This window comes from Thermobia domestica, chromosome 9 (genome assembly GCF_964235325.1).
Source record: "Thermobia domestica chromosome 9, izTheDome1.hap1.1, whole genome shotgun sequence".
Classification (NCBI taxonomy): Eukaryota; Metazoa; Arthropoda; class Insecta; order Zygentoma; family Lepismatidae; genus Thermobia; species Thermobia domestica.
Window position 1 is genome coordinate 3,102,883 of NC_137462.1, and position 20,034 is coordinate 3,122,916.

General features: G+C 35.4%; 1 protein-coding gene across 2 annotated transcripts in view; it reads left to right on the top strand.

Annotated features, from left to right (window-relative positions):
- LOC145694335 (peroxisomal acyl-coenzyme A oxidase 3-like) overlaps positions 1-19,317 on the top strand; it is a 99,622-nt gene extending 80,305 nt beyond the window's left edge. For both annotated transcript variants that reach the window (XM_081770450.1, XM_081770452.1), the window contains exon 15: positions 8,815-19,317. In XM_081770450.1, coding sequence (XP_081626576.1) covers positions 8,815-8,916 — 102 coding nt within the window. In that variant the 3' untranslated portion in view covers positions 8,917-19,317. The remainder of the gene's footprint in view (positions 1-8,814) is intronic.
- Positions 19,318-20,034: the final 717 nt, after the last annotated feature.

Genomic DNA, 20,034 nt, shown 5'->3' on the forward strand with positions numbered 1-20,034 from the left:
ATTACAGAATCAACCTACTTTCTAAGAAAATTTTCTCCATGAGTAAAGAAACCCGCTTTTGCTATTTCAAACATATTTGTCAGTAATTACATGTATTCGTAAAATCATTACTTGAGGAACAAAAATGAAATATAAATTGAATGAAATGTTGCGGTTCGTGTATTAATAAAATCTTCAAATTGTAAAGACAAAACAGAAAATATACATATCTTCCACTCAAAATTCCTTGCTTACATCTGCCCATAATTTGTTCACGACATGTCGTTTGTGTATTCTGGATGAGCTTGGTTCCACAATGGAACTTTATCAAAAACACAATTTATTAAAGCATCAACATCTATTTCCATCTTTATTTTTATTTTTTATTTATTTTTTTTAACTCCGCAGCTCACAACGTCGTCTGCTTTCACGCAAAACAGACTTTCTTCTCCCACGTAGCGCTCAATTCCTCTGCCGATGACGCTCCATTCGCACGAATTCGGACGAACAATCCGAGCATGTTGTGATCGTTCGCATCTTTTCGTTGGTTTTCGCAATTCGCAGGTCGGAACTAGTCGAGGCACTCCAACTTATTTACACGTGTTGGGAAATTCGCATTCGCATTCGGAAGCAATGGAGGCGCGGCCTTAGTGAAACCTTACGTCAAAATCCGATGCACTTTTTTTTATTTTTTTATTTTTATGCCTCCACTTCCCCCTGCCTTGGCCGATTACTTTCGGACTTATTTATGGCAGACGCAACTGCCTCTTGCCTTTATTCTCTCTCTTATACTTGATGTTTCTTTATTATCTCCCTGTCTTTTCGGCTGTCAAACCTCAGCAGATTGAGGTGAGGCACATTTCTTTTCAGCATGGCACCTAATATTTAAAACCATGCCCTTATATTTCTCTCTCTTTTTTGTTTGTTTGTTTTATTTTGCTTTATTTAACCTTTTACATGCAGAAAATAACCTGAAAGAAGAAAGAAAATAATTGATTAATACATAATATAAATGATTGGGAAGCAGCGCATTAACCACCCTGAAAAGTAAAAATTTAAAAAGAAAAAGATAAACAAAACACAGTGTAAAAAACAACATCTTCTCATTTGGTGTTAACTGTCTTGTAGTTTCTTCTTTCTTCTATGATTCTCTAAGCTTTTATCACACTGTTTCTCATATGTGTTTATTACACTAACACGCACAACACTGACACACACACAATGTTAATAGGGGTTATAGAAATAAAAACGACATAAATAAATAAATAAATAAAAAGAGACGTAAGTTTGTACTATAGTTCTGGATGTTTGCCAGAACTTTAAGATTGTTTCTATTAGAATTTGATTTGTTTTTTATTTAATTGTATCTTTTCAAAGTGCTATTTGTTCAATTACCTTCTTCGTTGGGTTCGTTCATTCCATAGGTTTCTCACTATATGCTCTGTTATTTTTTGAAAGTTATCGAATTTTGTTTTATCCTGCCGTAAGCTAGTCCAATCTTCATCACTAAGTTCATCTCTGAGATTCCTTATTTCTTCACTAGTTACGTAATTTTCACAATTCCATATTACGTGTTCAGGTGTTTGGATTTCTCCACATGAACACATTTCGTCATTTTCAATATTTAATCTTTTCAAATGTGTTTTGAAGGGTCCATGTCCCGACAGCGCTTCCATAGTTTCCTTCTTTATTTCACCAATTTCTTTCCTTACTTTGATAGTTGGTATGTATTCTTTGAGCTTTTCTCCTTTTGTTGTGGTGTACCATTCCTCCTGCCATTTTCTTTCTATCAACATATTTAGTTCATCTTCGTTGTTCGGATTTGTACCTAGAATCTCTATTATTTTTATAGTTTCATTATTTGTCTTCCATCGTTTTACAGCTTCTCTTAGTATTTGGTAGTGGATTGGTTCTTCTAGTGCAAGCACCTGTAAGGATTCTATCGGTAGTGTTTTGATTATTCCTATTGTTCTAATTATAACTCCTCTCTGAACTCTGTTTATTTGTTCCCTTAATTTTTTATTTGCAAATATTCTGTGAGCCCAGATGCTGGCACAGTATTTTACTGTTGGCATTATTACAGCATTGTTGTACGTTTGTAGGGTCTTTTTGGGTATCTTATAGTCTTTTCTTGCAATTGTGAGTATTTTATGTGCAACTTTCTTTCCTTTGTCAGTTACGTTTTCGACATGTTTAGCATAGTTCAGTTTATCGTCAATCCATACTCCCAAATACTTGAATTCTTTCACTCGTTCAATTTTTTGGTTGTTTATCTTTAATATTGGATCTCTTTGTATAGATTGCCCGAATATCGTATATTTAGTTTTATTTCCTGATACTTTCAGTTTATTTATTTCGCACCATTTTTGAAGCGTGTGTAAGACTTGGTTCCCTTTCCTCTCAATTTCGTCTCTTGATCGTGCTGATACGACTATTGCAATATCGTCTGCATAGCCGACTACTCCTTCCGTGTCTTCCGTAATTTCCAGTGTTTTTAGGCATGGTTCGATAACGATGTCCCACATCGTTGGACCGCATATGGATCCCTGTGGACATCCCTTTGTTGTATATGTGGTAATGTTATTATTTGGTGCCTTGTAAGTGACCTGTCTTTCGTTGCAGTATTCTAACATTAGTTGGTATAGTGATTTAGGTACTTTCATTTTTTTAAATTGTTTGAAAAGTGATGGCCACCACAAATTGTCAAAAGCTCCACTGATATCAACATAGAGTACTACCTGGTACTTGTCTATTTTTCCATTTTCTATTAATTCTAAAAGCCTCCTTATAGCTGTCTCCGTACTTTTCTTCTTCCTAAAGCCATGCTGTAGCTTATCTTTTTCTATGTTTCGATATTTGCTAAGTCTGTTAGTGATTACTCTTTCAAATATTTTTCCTATTATATTTAAGAGACAGATCGGTCTATACGCCTTAGGATCATCATTTCTTTTATCTTCGCTCTTTTTTATTATTACTAAGTTTGAGTGTTTCCATATTTTAGGAATTCTTTTCGTCTTGAGGCATAAATTGTAGAGTCTTGATAGATATGGTGACCATGTATCTGCATTTTCCAGGAAAATTTCTGATTTTATCATGTCTGGACCTGCTGCTTTCTTCTTTTTTAACATTTTTATGTAATTACTTATTTCTTGATTGGTTGTTTCTTCCATAATTTCGTCGTTTATTGGTAAAATTTTCATTTCTTCCCTCATTTGTTTGTGCACCTCGTCATCGTCTTCTTTTTCGTCCTTGGGTAAAAGTTTTCCATTAAAAATTTTATGGTGCTTTCCCATCCTTCAGTAAAACTTCCGTCATCTTTTCTTAAGGTTGAGAGAGTTGTTGGCTTCTTTATTTTCTGACTAATTATTTTATATGGTTCACCCCAAATGTCTTGGTTAGTATTTTCTTTAAGGTAGTTTTTCCAACTATTTACTTTCATTTCTTTTATTTTGTTTTCATATATTTCTTTTTGTTCCCTGTATTTTCTTAGTCGTATTTGTTTCAATTCTATTTCCCACGTCTCTTGGTATAATTTCCTAGCTCTTCTCGTTTTTAGTTTTAAGTCTTTTAGTTCATTATTCCAAAAGGAGTTGTTTTTATTTGATTTTCCGTTTAATGTTCGTATTTTAGTTGAACTTTTAATTGCTTTAATTATTTCAGTTTCCAATGTTTCAGCTATTTCATCAACATCGCTATCGTCTTCAATTTGTGGCAATTTAATTGTCTCCCAAAATTTAGTCCAATTTATTCGTTTTGTGTTATATATTACAGTTTTATCGTTTTCATTTAGATTGTTAGAATTTGTTTTGCTGCTTATTTCGAATAGTATTGCGTTATGATCACTTAGGGTAGCCGCGTCTAGTACCCTCCAATTTGTTATTCTGTCGCTGAGTTGCAATGTTGTTAGTGTTATGTCTATGTTTGATTCACCCCCTTGTCTACTCCTGTACGTGGGCGGATGACCTTCCTCATTTATTACTACCAGATCATTTTCTGCTATCATTTCTTCTTCTTTCTGTCCTCTTTCGTCTGTATATCTACTCTGCCAAATTGGAGATTTAGCATTCGCGTCGGCGCATATAAGTATGTCTTTGTGTTTGTAAGTGTCACAGAATTTTGTCATGGTATTTAAAAAAAGGTTCTATATCTAGACAATACTGACAGTAACAGTTTAATATCATAATATCTCCATTTTGTGATTTAAGTTCTATACAATTTGTCCATGGGTCACTAAACTGAGTTAGATTTAGAATTTTGTAGTTTTTGTTTCTGTTTACTATCACTGCCATAGGTTTCTCTCCAATGTGGTTTGAGTTTGGCTTCCCTCCTCGTGTGTTTTGTTTTTCACCTGTGTTGTTTATAGGTTTCTCTCCTGCGTACACTATTTCTGTTTTTCCCATTACCGTTAGTTTTTTGTTTTTAGTATAGGGTTCTTGTATTAAAATTATGTCTATATCTTCCTTCTCAGCGAGTTCTTTTATCTCGTCCATTACTGTAATTGACCCACCTGCGTTTATCTGCATAATTTTTATTCTTTCATCCTTCCTCGGTTCATCCATGCTTGTGGTCAGGGGTTATATATTTTAACGTGGGTGTGTGGCCACTCCGCTCTGTGGTCAAATACAATACGTCCATACAGTTTGGCAAATTCCCTATACACTTTCTCTGGGTTTATAAGGTGCACTATGCATGTATTTCTATCTTCTAAATCAGCGTTTCCCAACCGGTGTGCCGCGGCACACTGGTATGCCGCGAATGGTCCGCTGGTGTGCCGCGAGGAAATCGAAACAAATTATTAATTCTATAGGTACCAAATTGCAAGACATAGGGGAAAATGTATATTTGTATTTCACATTACTATGAACCTCTACTATAAATGTACAATTTTAAGTTTCATACTGTGTTACTTTCTGTACATTTCTAATGTTGAAAAACGTATTTATCATTGTCATAGCCATTATTGCTTCTTTATTGTTAGGACTATTTCGTAACTTGAAAATTTAACATATCATTCAATAAATTCAACAAAGCAAACATGCATACAAATTACCTACATTTGTGTTTTAAAGGTACAGGAGATTTGTTTATTTGTTCGTTATTTAGTAATCTTCCTTTTTAGGGAAAGGTTAGATACAGTTTTCGAAAGAGAAAGTGGATTTTTAAAAACCCGAGTCCAATATTCCATTGCAAATGTTTTATATTTTAAAATTAGAATGAAAAATAAGCATAATGATTTACCACGGGGGAAAACCCGTGATAGAGCTTTCTACTCTGTAAGAAGATCAGTAATCACAAAAAAAAAAAAAAAAAAAAAAATACCACGGTATTTTGTATTTACAAATAATAATAATAAGATATATATATATATATATATATATATATATATATATATATATATATATATATATATATAGGTGTGCCGCGAGAATTCAAGTTACACCTGTAGTGTGCCGCAAGTTGAAAAAGGTTGGGAAACGCTGTTCTAAATCAATGAAACCTTCCTCTATTGTTAAAACCTTTTCTATGCTACTTATTGGTGTTGATTCTTCCAACCAAATTTCGAATTTTGTTTTGGAGATCAGATTTCTTCTAGCTTCAGATCTTTCTTTATCCCTTAGTTTATTCGACTGGCTTTTCTTTTTCCATATTCTTTTCCTGTTGATTATTGAAAAATCTTTCGGGACACTTATCCATTAAAATTGTATCCTAGAAATGGTCCGCTCGTAAAACATTTTATATGTAGCGCAGTCCTTCTCATTTTTTGCATCACACTTCTTTTTCCTTCTGCTACATGGTATGCATACCTTGCTCTTATTTTTATCTTCACAGGTAGCACGTTCGTGGCCTTTATTCCCGCAATGAGAGCATATCTTTTCTTTTTCCTTGCAGTGTTTGCTTACGTGTGAATAATCTAGGCATAAAGTACATTTTGGTATTGTGATGAAGTCCTTAACTCCATGAACTTCATACATAAGGTACACTCTACCTCCAGATATTAGTTTCCTTCTTATTGTGGCCGATGTCTCAATTACTAGATGGCATTTGTCTTTATTCTTCGGGCCGGTTCTAAATCTTGGTTTTATATCTTGCTTGGCTTGTTCTATTTCCTGTTCTTCGAAGTTTTGCTCAATTAATGTTTCAACTATCTCTTCGTTCTCGAAATCAGCTGGAAACATCGTATATTATTAGCAAAGGTTTTCTCTTGTTTGGCTTTTCTACTTTCACATTTTCATGTAATTTCCGGTTGTTCATTATTTTTTCCATATCTGGGATTGATGCTGTTTCAACAATCAGAGTGTTTTTCGTTTCCTTCATCCGATGCACTGTCAATATTTCAAGTTTCTAGCTTCAGTGATTTGACCTGGGCGTTGATCATTCAGTCATTCAATTCTTTTATATATGTTGGGGGGCCGGGGTGGCTCAGTGGTAGAGCGTTCACTTCTGGTGCTTGGGGTCCCGGGTTCGATGCCAGCCCCCGCCAAGTGAACTTTGTGTTGGACAAACACCGTGTGCGTGGGTTTTCTCGGGGGTTCTCCCGTTTCCTCCCACTTTGTTCATTCCACCATTTCATTCATTACTCATCATCACCGTCTCCTTTAGCCTAACCGGCATAAGCGTGGGACGTAAAACTCAAAGATTTCATTTTCTTTTATATATGTCGTTATGCAACCAAAAATGCTTTGGAGCTTGCATGTACAACATAACATCCAGGGGATCTACGTTTCAGGTGAAAATATGGTGGTAGACTTCAAAGACTGGGTGAATGTGAAAATATATTATAACAAACAGTGGAAAATAAAATGCGTAAAATATAATTAATGCATTTATAAAATGCAGAAAAAATGATTTTGTGGTAAAATGAAGAGTGGATCTAATACAGTGGCGGATCTAGTCTGGGGTCGGGGTCCGAGGCTCCACAAATTTTTTGAGCCACAAAAATAATGGAAGCTATTATTTATATATTTTTGAAAGTTTATACTAAGCGTTGCCTTTCATTTTTTATTGGAAAATTTTCATTAGATACAGTTTCAGTTGCAATTTTTCTGTTCTACAGTGTTTCAAATAATACTTGAGGTCCATAATGTCAACGTCCAATCTAGCCATAATATCCATAGGACCCATGAAGTATTGTAAACTCTTGATATTCCTATCATAGTCTGGGTTCTGGCTGCCTCCTCCCAACACTTTTTACCTTCTAGATGCGCCACTGGTCTAAGACCATGTAAACTTTTAATGTGATTGATTATAGTGGATTACAGCGAACGATTTAAAGCTTCTAATGTTTCTTTAGTCTTAGTTCCATTTTTCGTCGTATTCCAGTACAAAGTAGTATTTTTTTTTTTTGTGTGTGTGTGTAATTTTTGAATTTCTTAGGTAGACTAGTATCAAAAGACACAGTGTCTCGGGAAGCATGTAGGAAGTGAAATGAACAAAATTCTACAACGATAGAAAATGTATTTAATTGTTCTTTTAAAAAAAGTAAAAAAGGTAGAAAATAAAACAATTCACACTAAAAAGCAAAAACTATCATATTGAAAAGTAAAAAATAATTCTGTTTTCAAGAATATTTTAAAACATCTATTTACGCATGACTAGAGACGAAACTTTTTCGCAACAATTTTGATATTTTGTAGCATTAATAATACATTTTCACACTTATGTCGCATTTATTTTTTTAAATGTAGCAAAAGTTTTTCTAAAGAAATTATGGAACTTGTAAACAGTATATTTTTGGTAGCAAGGTGTATATCTAATACAAAAATGAGGACATACCTTGATTAGATGCACATTATAGCTAATATGTTCACCGAAATATAGAAATTATTGCAAAAATTTAAACATTTCTTCTAAACTCATCCTTAGTTAAAGGATAGCATGCAGCGAGTCATTACCAATTCTTCTTTTAAATTTGTTCTCCTGTCAGTAACAATCATATTATACTTGGAAAAGAATCTCTCGGTATCAACACTCGAGACTGGCAACCATATTAAACGTAACGAGTTGACAGCAAAAAAACCTGTGGTTAACTTTTTAACTGTTTAACAATGATACAGTATCCAGCCAACTTATTATGAATATTTTCACCACAAAACACAGTCAAGGATTTAAACAACATTTCAGTTTTGTTGATGTCTACGTCTTCATGAAGTGAAACAGTTTGTAGATCAAATAACTCGCAGAGCTTTCCGTAAATTCCCCACACAGAATTGTCACCCTGCTTGAGTGTAATTTTGCAGCTTCATCAATATTTTTGACACGGAAGTTTTCAACTTTATTTGAACTTCAGCCAAATTTACCTGCTTGAGTTAATTTATTTCCCTAGTTTTTCGTTTTCCCACAATAAGATGAGCGTAAGGGTAATTGAACTCTTCTACTTCCGTAAGGGTAATTGAATCAGTTGAGCAACAGCACTTCTATGTTCACTGATAAATGATGCTTCCACTTGAACCTCAAACTTGCCTTTTTTGTTACTGCTAAAAGTTTGTGGCCACTCACTTCAAGTTAAATAATATTGGATTTTTTTTTTTTAATATAGTTATTATTGGCAAGAATTCTACTTTTTCGTTTTCATTCGCATTTATCGCAAGTAATACCGAATTTCTGAAAAATTTGCGATAATATAAACGCGATTTCTGGCTCTGAAACGAAAAGTTTGAGGTTTCATAAAACATATACGCATTTTTTTTAACGTTTCACACATTTCGCATTAGCGAAACAGTTTCGTTCCTATGCATGACTAAGAATAAAAACGTGGGGAGTGCTTGTTAATTCTTTTTAAGGAAGGCGCGTCTTTTTATATATTTGTAATTTTTATTGTATAACTTCTTTTTTCAGGTATACAAAAACCTTCAAGCAGCTTTATTCCAAACCCCTGGTGTGATGGAACGGCCTTCATGGTGGACAGAAATGGTCCAAAGCATACGGTCTAAACTGTGATCGAACAAAAACATGAATTCGTTTTGCTGGGACCACTAGATGTAGATAGTATTAAGGGTCGAATGTGGTAATTGCCTCTGATACGTTTCTTCCTGTTTATACAAAACAGCAGAAGAAAGCAACGGGGTAATGAGTATAAAGTTAGCAAAGAAACCAGAAGAGTAGAATGGTGTCAGTTAGAAACGGGATGCTGAAGTTGCAAAGAGTCGATGTATAAACTGGAAACAAATGAAAAGGCAACTTTTTTTATGCTGAATATAGTTTCATATCTTTATGCAAACGTGTACCTAGTTTTTAATAGAGTTGTCCGGGACAGGGTTGCCTATGGAAATAAAAATTGGGTTTTCAGTAGAAAGGCAGGTGTACAGCAAGCAACAAAACTTACATTCACTTTGTGAAGACTTACAGTGTGGATCAGAGGAAACGCATGCTTTTAAAACGCTATACTCGGCGACGAGTAGGGGTATTGATTTTGAGCGACCCTTGGCAGACATCTCAGACAATGCAGTTTGTCGCTGTGGAGGGTTGGAACGTAGAGCATCGTGTATTCGCGGTCGAGCAGTTCTTTAGAAACAATGATTCTGTGGTCACGGTTTTCCCAGATCAAAACACTATACTCTGATGGGTTGTAGCGTTCAGAAGTACTGGATCTCTGATGAAAAAGAAACCATCTGGTCTTCTCCATTCAGGTCGAACTCCAGAAAACGTAGAGAGAGTGAAAAGGGCATTTCTGACTAGTCCGAAATGATCCGCTAGGCGACAGGCTATATCGCTTTGTCTGTCACGTCGTTCGTTTCATCGCATCTTACATGGTGATCTCTGGAACTGTACCTCAGACGTTCGAATTTATACTTTCGACGGAAAAGACGTTGAGCCGTGATTACAGAATCATTGTTTCTAAAGAACAGTTCGACCCAACGCTTCATAGCGACTGAAACTGCAATGTCTGAATTGTCTGCCAACGGTCACTCAAAATCAATACTCCTACTTGTCGCCGAGTACTAGCGTTTAAAAAACATGCATTTTCCCTGCAAGAAAAACTTAATTTTTCCCGTTTCATCCATAATTCTCTGTAATTTTGTTGCTTGTTGTGCCAATCTAGCTCCCATGTTATACATCGTCGCTTTCTGTAGCATCACGAGATATCGCAGGGAATGTAGTCATTTAGTTTGAGGGTAGTTGTCTTAAAAAAAAAAAAAAAAAAAAAAAAAAGTCTTACGTCGTGCCCTTACTGTAGCGACTGTGCAATTTATTTGTAGCTTTTTGAGTTGTTACTTTTTCCTTAACGACTAAATCATCCCAAGGCAAACACAAGCTATTTGATATATACGAAACGACAATTCATCTAATCGGATATATTGAATAAATAAAAATAATAATAATAAATTAAAGTCGAAGAAATAAAAATGCATCAAATATTGACTAATAACTTGATACTCTGTCTATAATAAGACAGACTGGAAATAACATTAAAAAAAAAAAAAAAAAAAAGAAAGAAAGAAAGAAAGAAATGCTTCTGTTTTATGGACAACAGCACAAATGACGAAGCTCCTGCGTCATTACCAGTACAGTCTGTGGGTTTACAGTACAATATCTTAAAATTTAAACAGAGTTTAATGTACTTGGAGAAATGTTACGCTAACAAGTTATACTTACTTCATTTTAAAATGACTAAGAAACCTCAAACTTTTTTTTTCCAACATGTGAGTATCATACAGGTTGATGGGAGCATATTTGAAATGTTCATAATCTGGATGAGATCTATCAAGGAGGCTTCCTAATTCAGCCAAATTGTCTTTTGGATATCTGTTCGGTTACAAGTAAGCAGCTTGTCCATGCAAACGGACAGATATCTGGTGTGTGCCACTCCATTTACATCTCGTTGTCAGTAAATTCGTTCGCCTTGACGTTTTTAGTACTTAATGATTATATTAGGGACCACAACGTTTCTGTACCGTAAGTTTCCCCTATGATATTTTTTGCCATTGTATGGCATAGTGATGTCAACCGTCTCGGTTCAGCTCGAGCCGGCTCGATTGGAATGAGCAATTAGCTCGGTTCGACTCGCTCAGGTGAGCCATCGCTTTTAACCGGCTTGGTTTGGCTCAGCTTAGATGAGCCATTGGCTTCAGCCGGCTTGGTTGGGTGAGCTGTTGGCTCGACTCACTTCTTGGTTCGGCTCGGTGGTGATTGAGCCGTGAGCCAATGACAACACTGTGTGTATAGTTCAGATATATGGGAGAGGGGGGAAAATAAAAAAAAAAATCATAAGTACAATTCAGTCCAAACAGTAATTTGTACTATGAAGAAACAAAACGTAACCTGGAATAAGCATAATTTAAAATCAAACTCAGCATTTAATAGATAAACTAAGACAATCGTAAACTTATCATTAGAATTTCTAGGAAAGTTATGTATTTACGTTTTTTTCATATCTATACTGTAGGTTTCAGGCGTTTCAGAAGCTTCGTTTTCTTTATAAGGAGCTTTACTAATTGTACGAGATCATTGGCAGAATAATTTTGTATCGATTATAATAGTGTTCTCGGAAAAGTTAAACATTTTAGCGTCTCGTGACACGTTAAGATTTTACCTAATTGCTTACATGTGTGAATTACGAGGGAGATTCAGAAAGTAACACCTCCAAAGTGATGCCTTTATTTGTGTTTGACAGATAGCACCGATACAGGTATCAATCGAAAGCTTGCAATGTTAGCTACAAATGGTGGCATCATTTTTCAACATAGTACCCATTACGGGCAACACACTTGCAATGCGAAACAAAGTTTTTCATGCCGTCGGCGAAGAATTGTAGTGGCTGCTGGCAACACGATTGCCGAACTGCTTCTTGCACCACCGCGTCACGACTGTAGCTCTGGCTCTTAAGATGATCCCAAAGTTTGGGAAAGAGCCAAAAGTTGCAAAGCGCAAGATCCGGACTATAGGCTGGATGAGGCAGAATGTCAACAACATTTTGTCAGCAGATGGGACAACTTTGAATGTTTTTTTGGCGGAGGAGAGGACGTGTGGCTGTGCTCCATCAACTGATGCTTCGTTTCTGGGTCGTAATGATGTATCCACGACTCGTCGCCGGCGATGAATGTTCCTGGGCGCACAACCTTCCGCAGTCAGAAATTGAAAGACAGTTTGCTGTTTCAACCGAATGCCATGGATAGCTCCATTGCTCTGGAACGAGAAGAGATAGGAAGGTGAAACAAGTGACATTTTATAGCTTAAACATCAGTGCATTAATGATAAATAGTTCAGTATGTTTGCAGTACTATTGGCCAAGTAATGGGCTTGGAGGCATTACTTTTTGAATCACCCTCGTAATTCGTTAAAAATATCCAAAAGTCGAATACGAATAAGTATTCCGAAGAAAGAAAAAAAATAGAAATTGTGTTTTTTGTTTGTTGCGAAACAGATTACTAAAATATTCTATGGTTGGTATTAATATGAAAAATCCGACAGTGGAATGTCATTTGCCGTACTAAAATGTTAGCTGTACGACTTGTAATAAACATATCCGATTTACATTCAGTCCATATTTATGTTCCTGTAACATTGTCGTTGGAGGAGAATCATAGCTATTTTCTTTTTCTTCTTTGACTAACTGATTATCTCAGAATTAGCCGAATGTTTATCACATTATTTTTCTAGTCTGTTTAAATATGCATGTGACAACTTTTATCTATGGTAATATTCCTAAATCACCAAAGATGCTGTACTATGTATTGAAGTGCTATATTCTTATCGGAGAAAGGAAAGAAAGCATCTCTAAATACGAATAACAATTTAGTAGGCTGTGATGGATTGGTCTCGATTTAATGTTGACGGTGGATGGTCTTTTGTAATTTTTATCTGAAACTAAAATAAGTTTTTCTTTTTTTTTTCTACTATTGTATAAGAATTCTATATATTTTTACACGTTTTTCATGTCTGTAGATTAATATTTTTATATGCACGCGATTCTATGCGCAAAATGTGGGTGCTTTTTGTATATAATCTTAGTGCTTCGGCAGATAGCTTTTAATTATCAAAATATAAGGCTTCCTGAATGTAATTTGCATTTGTTAAGCATTTCCATATGTATCGAGTGGTTATATGTATAATATATGAGCTTAAGTTTTCTCTTTCATACGTTTAATCAAGGAATAGATGTAGCATATGTTTTGAGTAAGAGTAGGCTAAGGTAGAATCAGTGGCTGGCTCTTGAGGGTAGTCACATTGGTATCGCTAGAAGTTGAATAAAAAAAAAAAAAATTAGTGCATATTTTGTTTCTTCCTTTAGCTCGTAGAGATCTATTTTCATAACTTTTACTGATCTATTTTCCCTCAAGTGCTGCCTCGGGAGAGAATACGTTGATACCTCTGTAGTACACTGAAAAGCTAGTTAGTCGAGCTCTATTATGGTTAAATGCTTGGCATTTTTACTTTTGGGTCGGATACCCAGGGTCGATCTCTCGTGGGAGTATATTTGGAACCCACGTTAAGCTAAGAAGTCCACGTCTTGTATAGTCTAGGTTCTGAAAAAGACGTTAAACTCTAGTGAATCAGTCGATTGAAAATCAGTAGGATAATATGACTTTCTTAGAACAGGATAGAAAGCTTATTTCAGCAAAATCACGCAAAAATATTTATCTTTTATTTGATTCAATAGAGGAAATAGCAGTACTATATACCGTATTTTACGGAGTATAAGACACACTTTTTCTTCGAAAAATTGCCTCCCAAATTCAGGTGCGTTTTATACTTGAAATTAATATAAAAATGTTGAGTGTTTGATTAAAAATTCCCGCGAGTCTTAAAAATGGCCATATATTCGGTGCCGCGGGAAACCTATCTCTATCTGGCAACATTGGATTCAACTGGCAGCAACAGTGCACCGATGCGACGAACATGAGTTGCGGGGATTCACAAGCTTGCTAACACTGTTTCCCTCCCGCCCCAGCATCACAAACCCAGAACCGCAAACTAGAATATACAGACGGTAAACTCTGCGAAAAACTGGAAACAAGGCAAACCGTAGCGCCTCTAATATGCGACGACGGAACTAACCAGTCGATCTGTTAGTCGCCAACCAGTGACGTCACGCTCGAAAATCGATGGCAGCGCCAACCTACTTACGACGAAACATCGTTCCCCTACCAAACATTGATTGGCTCTTTCGTTCAGATGACGATTTTCACGGATTTTAAAGACTAGTTCGGTTTTATAAATAAGATTTTTTTAGTCTGGTTTTGCAATCTAATAATAAAAAAGGTAAAAATGTTTAAAAATTAAGGTGAGTCTTATAGTACGTAAAATACGGTAGTGCTTTGCCAACGTAATATGATTTTTTTAAAACTATATATGTATATATATATGATGATGAAAATACTGTTTCTAGTTTCATAATTTAACATAGTATAAATTGAACTATTAAATATTAGTAACATCTGTGTTAACTGTTATTATTTGTATCTTTTATAGATATATGTATAATGCAAAAATATCCAATTTGTTATGTACATGTATTCTGTTTGAATGTAATGAATGAATTTTCTCTTAAGAGATGTTGTGCAAATGAATCGGAAGATATTTATATGACATTGTTGAAGAGTTTAGAATTGATCGTTGTATTCTAATAGGAGTTAGACACTAATTACTTGTAGTTATGTTTCTGATCAAATAAATACCTATTCTAGATGAGACAAGTCAGTCTTAAGGAATGTTACTTGTTGATTTTATTAAAAGAATAAGAGAAACATAAAGGATTTATATAAATTGAAATCTACGAAAGATTGATAAGAAATTGTTGTTTGTTGAATATTCAATAGTAAAATGTTTGTAGTGGTCTGTATCATTAAAAAGAGATTCTGTAACGCCCTATTTCAATGGAAGAAGTTATTCGTCATTCGAGTAATTTTGAATTGATATGAATTTATGTTATATCAGTATGTAGAGGCCCTTTAGTATTTGTTTTCCCAGTGAAATGGTTGGTAAAGTAAGGAGGATTAAACCTGTTTCTCTGTTAATCTTTATATCAAATAGAACTATAAACTGAACTTGAGGCGATTTTTAGAATACTTTGTCCCCGCTTTCTAATTTGATACCCTTAAAGAATGTCTCATGCAGTGATAACTTCAGCTCACTGCTAAACAGAGATGGAACTTGCTTTAGAGGCGGAAATTCAGATACCGGAAGAAATGTCGGGTGTGATAAATTTATTTTTCAGAACTATTGACTCGAGGCGACGACAAGTTTCACAGGTTTTTCAATTATTTCTTTACCTTGCTGAATGCACTGTCCAAGATTGAAGGAATTTGTAACTTCTTTAATAAAGCATAGTTATATGTTTGTTGGTGTACTGCATACTCCAATGGACTTCGTGTATTGATCAGTTTGTTAAGAAATTGATAGATAACGGTTTTTGCACTTTATTTGTGAACTTGTTTGCCTAGTAAATGTAGGTTTTCATCCAACATGGATTAATTTCTGACTGCTGTTTTTGATGTATTTTATTTATTTAATTTTTTTTAATCACATTCGTCTGGTGATTCCTATACACAGTTCCACATATTGTAGCTAAATGTCTTTAGATGATGTAGGTTCCAAAGAATTTCTGTGTATCATTTCGGAGAGTATTTAAGAATCGAGATATCTGCAATATTTACATTTTCTTGTTATCTAATCTTGTAAGAGTTGTTGTGAGTGTTGGAATATTGCCTTACAAATAGATTACGAACCTCAATAATCCAAGGCAGGCACGATGGCTGAGCCGGAGAGCGCTCATGTGTGGTCCGAGGAGTCCCTGAGTCTATCCCCGAACATAAGGTTGCGTTGGACAACATAGTGCCCTGCGTTTTCTTGGGGTTCTCCTGTTTCCTTCCATCAAATCTATCCTAATAATTCATTCATTATCATCCGCCTTTTTAATGCTAATTGCGGGACGTAAAACTTATTTTCCTCAATAATCCAAAATTTGTTTACTAATATTTAATGTCCGTCAGTTGTAACTCTCATATGGTGTTATTCTAGAATTTCATTGTAATATTTAAATTGTAATAACCGTGCTGGTTCCTTTCAGAAGATATCACAATTATTCGGATGGGTAGCCACTGGGAAATCCATTTCGCATTTCCAGTGCGGCGTTCACTCAGCGTCAAAAGGACAATTGAGGGACCGTGGTAGAAAGAAGTAACAGACACTAGTATAAAGAAAGAAAAAAGGACAATTCGTGCCTGAGAGTTGAGATTAGTTCAATGAAATAATATTTGCACACTTTGAATGTAGGCATCTGGCGGAGGCAGCGGGAACCGAGCATAGGATGTCGCTGGATATGCGAGGAGTCCCATCGTTTTCTTTTCTAAAAGATTCCACTACGAAAATTGATTGTCGATATAGTCATTCAGATTTTTACACAAAATCAATTTAAAAGGAACTTCGGTTTTGCACTATTCGTATTTTCTTTCCAATTATCAAATCTCTTAAAAATAATTAATTTTTCATTTACTCCATAACATTTAAAATGTTTATTTATTTATTTTGTACATTGGTATCTTAGTTGTTTTCTTACGGTCAGTCTCAGTTCATTATTATCTTTTTTAACGTCTTTCATTTTCAAACCTCCGATATTTTATTGTCGTGGCCAAATTTTGGAGTGTCTCAGAAATCACCAAATGACTTATTACTAGGTCAATCATACATTAGAATGGTAAAGATATTGGATGTATGGCAGTACGAAATTTCCAGATTTTGTATCGAATAACATAAATGTGAAGTGTTAATAGCAGTCAGAAAAATATTTTAAAATGTTTCACTCTTGCAACAATTCTCTAGGAAGCCACCGAAGGAACTAGAGGTATCCGTACGGAAGTTAGCGTCTCTAAGCTCCTTTTGAGCTACGCCACTGGCCGATGGTATTTCTTCTGAAAATCGCCTCAGTTCATTAGCTCTGTTCGAAATATAATCATTTCAAAGAAGCTAATTTTTGTGTGGCTAAAATGAAAAGAAATATATTCCAGTATTTGATTTGTACCTTATGTGAGGCATAAAAGGTTAGTGCACTGTTTTTAATAGATATGGAAATTTCGCAAGTTAAGGTATTTATATGACGTAATGCTCTTGATAGTTTAATTTTTTATACTAATTCTCAGGAAGACAAGAGATCTGTAAATACGGGCCTAGCGATATCTTTAAAAGAATTGCAACAAAGAAGGCTTAATCTTCAACTATTGTTATTGATTTTTCATGTCGATCACTTAATCTGTTTATGCACCATGGGAGATTCGGGTTTGATTTTGGTAGGAGTTAATGTTCGGGTCCTATGTTAAGCTATAGGTTCACGTCTCGTATAGCGTCGCTGCTGAAAGGGGCGTTAAATTCAAATTAATGAATCAACCAGTATTTCTGGAGCAAAAGTAATATGTAAGAAGCGAATACTACTTACGAGGGGCGTCCATTAAGTTACATAGCTTGACAGGAAGGATTGGAGATAGGCTCACTCTTTTTCGATGTAGTCGCTGTGGAGGTCTATCCACCGTCGCTACTTTGAAGGCATCAAAGAAATCCCAGAGAAACAGTAGTGTCCCAGTCTGCAAACCACTGGGAAACAAGTCTGTTGGATCTCGTTGTCCGACGAAAAAGTTGTCCCGGCAGGTATTTCTTGAGGTCTCAGAAGAGGAAATAGTCTCTAGTGAGAAACTTGATGACTGAGCGCTGCTCCAACTTCTGCAAATCTACTGTGCGCGGTGTTATACAAACACACTGCGTTGCTCCGAATGACCTCACATTGCGCAGCGGTCTTCCCCACAGTGGCCTTGGCGTGCGTGTAAGGCATCATTATGCTTCGCTCCTCCCTTCCTGTCTAGGTAGATAAGTTATTGGACGCCCCTCGTACTTCACGTAATAATAATACTTGTGCACCTCTTAGATTGAACATTAGTCCCAAAAAAAGACGAAAAAAAATAATAAAATTGAGATGAATTGTGTATTACATTACTTTAGTTTTTTGAGAATCTCAAACAGATGTAGCTTATACAAATTGTAATAACTTCTATAGATGTATTATAAAATATTCTCAATAGCCCTGAATTATTAACAACAATATATGTATATTTTCTTTTAATACCAATATAAAATTGAATTGTAATTAACAATGTTTTAAAAATCAAGTATACTGGTATCAAATACGCTTTTTTAAATAATAAATTTGCTTTGGAAAGAGATAAGAGGCACGATGACTCAATGGGAGAGTGCTTACCTGTGTGCGTGGTGTTGCTGGTTCGACCCCCGGCCAAGTTAGTTTGTGATAGACACCATCGTGTCCTTGAGTTTTTTCGGGGTACTCCCGTTTCCTTCCACATTCTCATTCCACCAGTTTTTACATCACCATTCCTTTGCTTTAATCACCCGCCTCCCTTAGGCTAAAGGGCGTAATCGTGGGACGTTAAACAAATATTTCATTTCATTTTTGGAAGAATCTAGGGAAACCTGTGCCTCCGGGATGTCGGGTGCATGGTCTTATATATACAGGGTGTTTCAAAGTAACCGACAATGTTTGGGAGTGATTCCCGATACCAAGATAAGACAAATAGTGTAGACCAAGCTGGGTGCACAAATGGTTTCTTTCGGTGAGTACTTTAAATTATATGATCGTAACCAAGTTCCCTCTATAAAAATTGTTGCGGAAGTACCGCAGGATTCTGAAACATGGATATTTGGATAGAGCATATACTATTTCTAAGTGAAGTTTTGACCCGAGTACGGTAAGTCCCATAGTTTTGGAGCTATGGACCTTTTAAAGTTCATTTTTGCATGTTTTCGGCAGCCAATACCTCCGAAAAGACGGATTTCTGTGCCCAGGTTGATCTATACTTTTTGTCTTATCTTGTGTTAGGAATCACTTGTTTTGAAACACCCTGTATACATGTAAAAAAAAAAAAAAAAAAAAAAAAAAAAAAACTAATCAGTCGATGCTGATAGTTAATTTGCACATGTCAGCTAATAACGCAATGTTGATTATAAAGTACAAGTTCTAAAAAATTAGAACAGGATTTGTTTTCCAACACACACCATATTTGCAGCTATTTTATGTAAGTGATAAGTCTCTTCCATTTGTACCAAGTGCCCTCTTTTTTGTTGGAGTTCTCTTCGAATTATGCTGGTTCTTAGCGTAGTTCTTTTGTTGCAGCTTTAGTTTAATGTCTATGAGAAGCGTCGTCTTGAAGCAGTTCAATTGTGATTGTGCTGCAGCCATTTCCGCCCATTATTGTAATGCTCGTTGGAATTCATATTATTTGTAAATGGTATATTTTGTAGTCAGAATACTATTTGTAATACTGATGAAAATGATTTGATCATATGTCTGTGAAAGTTTGAAGAAAGAAAAATAAAACTTAAAGAAATATAATTTTTTTTTACCTGATTTTCATTTGCCTGTTTTCATTTTAAATACTTTAGATCATCCTTAAACGGGAACAAACGGGAAAGAAGGGTTGCGGACAAGCAGGGAGGGGTCCAATACAAGTCTACGTCTATGCAATATTGAGCAGGAATTATTCTGTATCTGAAAAGACGATAAGTAATTGTAAAATACTTCCACCTATATTTTCAGGGGAAAAAATGATAGAACTAAATTGTGTTTATAAGAGGAAGCACAGATGAAGTGTAAAGTCAAATTTTCATGCTACATTAATCATTACTCTGTATAATCAGCGACAGAAGTTCTTTCCGTTTGGTAAAATTGATTTTGGGAATAAGTGGTATACCTGGAACGTATAGAAACTTACATTCTTTTTAAGTTACTGAAAACTACACAAATTGTCCTTCCATTCCGAAGTTATTTACGAAACTTATTTTATCAAACTGAAAGAACTTTTGTCGCTGACTGTACATTGCATTGCACTTCCATCGCTGGTTTAATGGCTAACGCGCCTACCTTGGTAGATGAGGTCTTGGGTTCTATTCCCAGTGGGTGAGCATCGGATGCACTACAGTGGTTTAGGTCCCTTTCAACAGTAGGTCTTGTCCCAAAAGGGTGTAAATATAAGTCAATCAACCTCTTAGGCTCTTCCTGATTCTCTGTACCGCCGTTTCGAGTGTGATGATTGGCTATAACAACGTCCGTATTTGGTG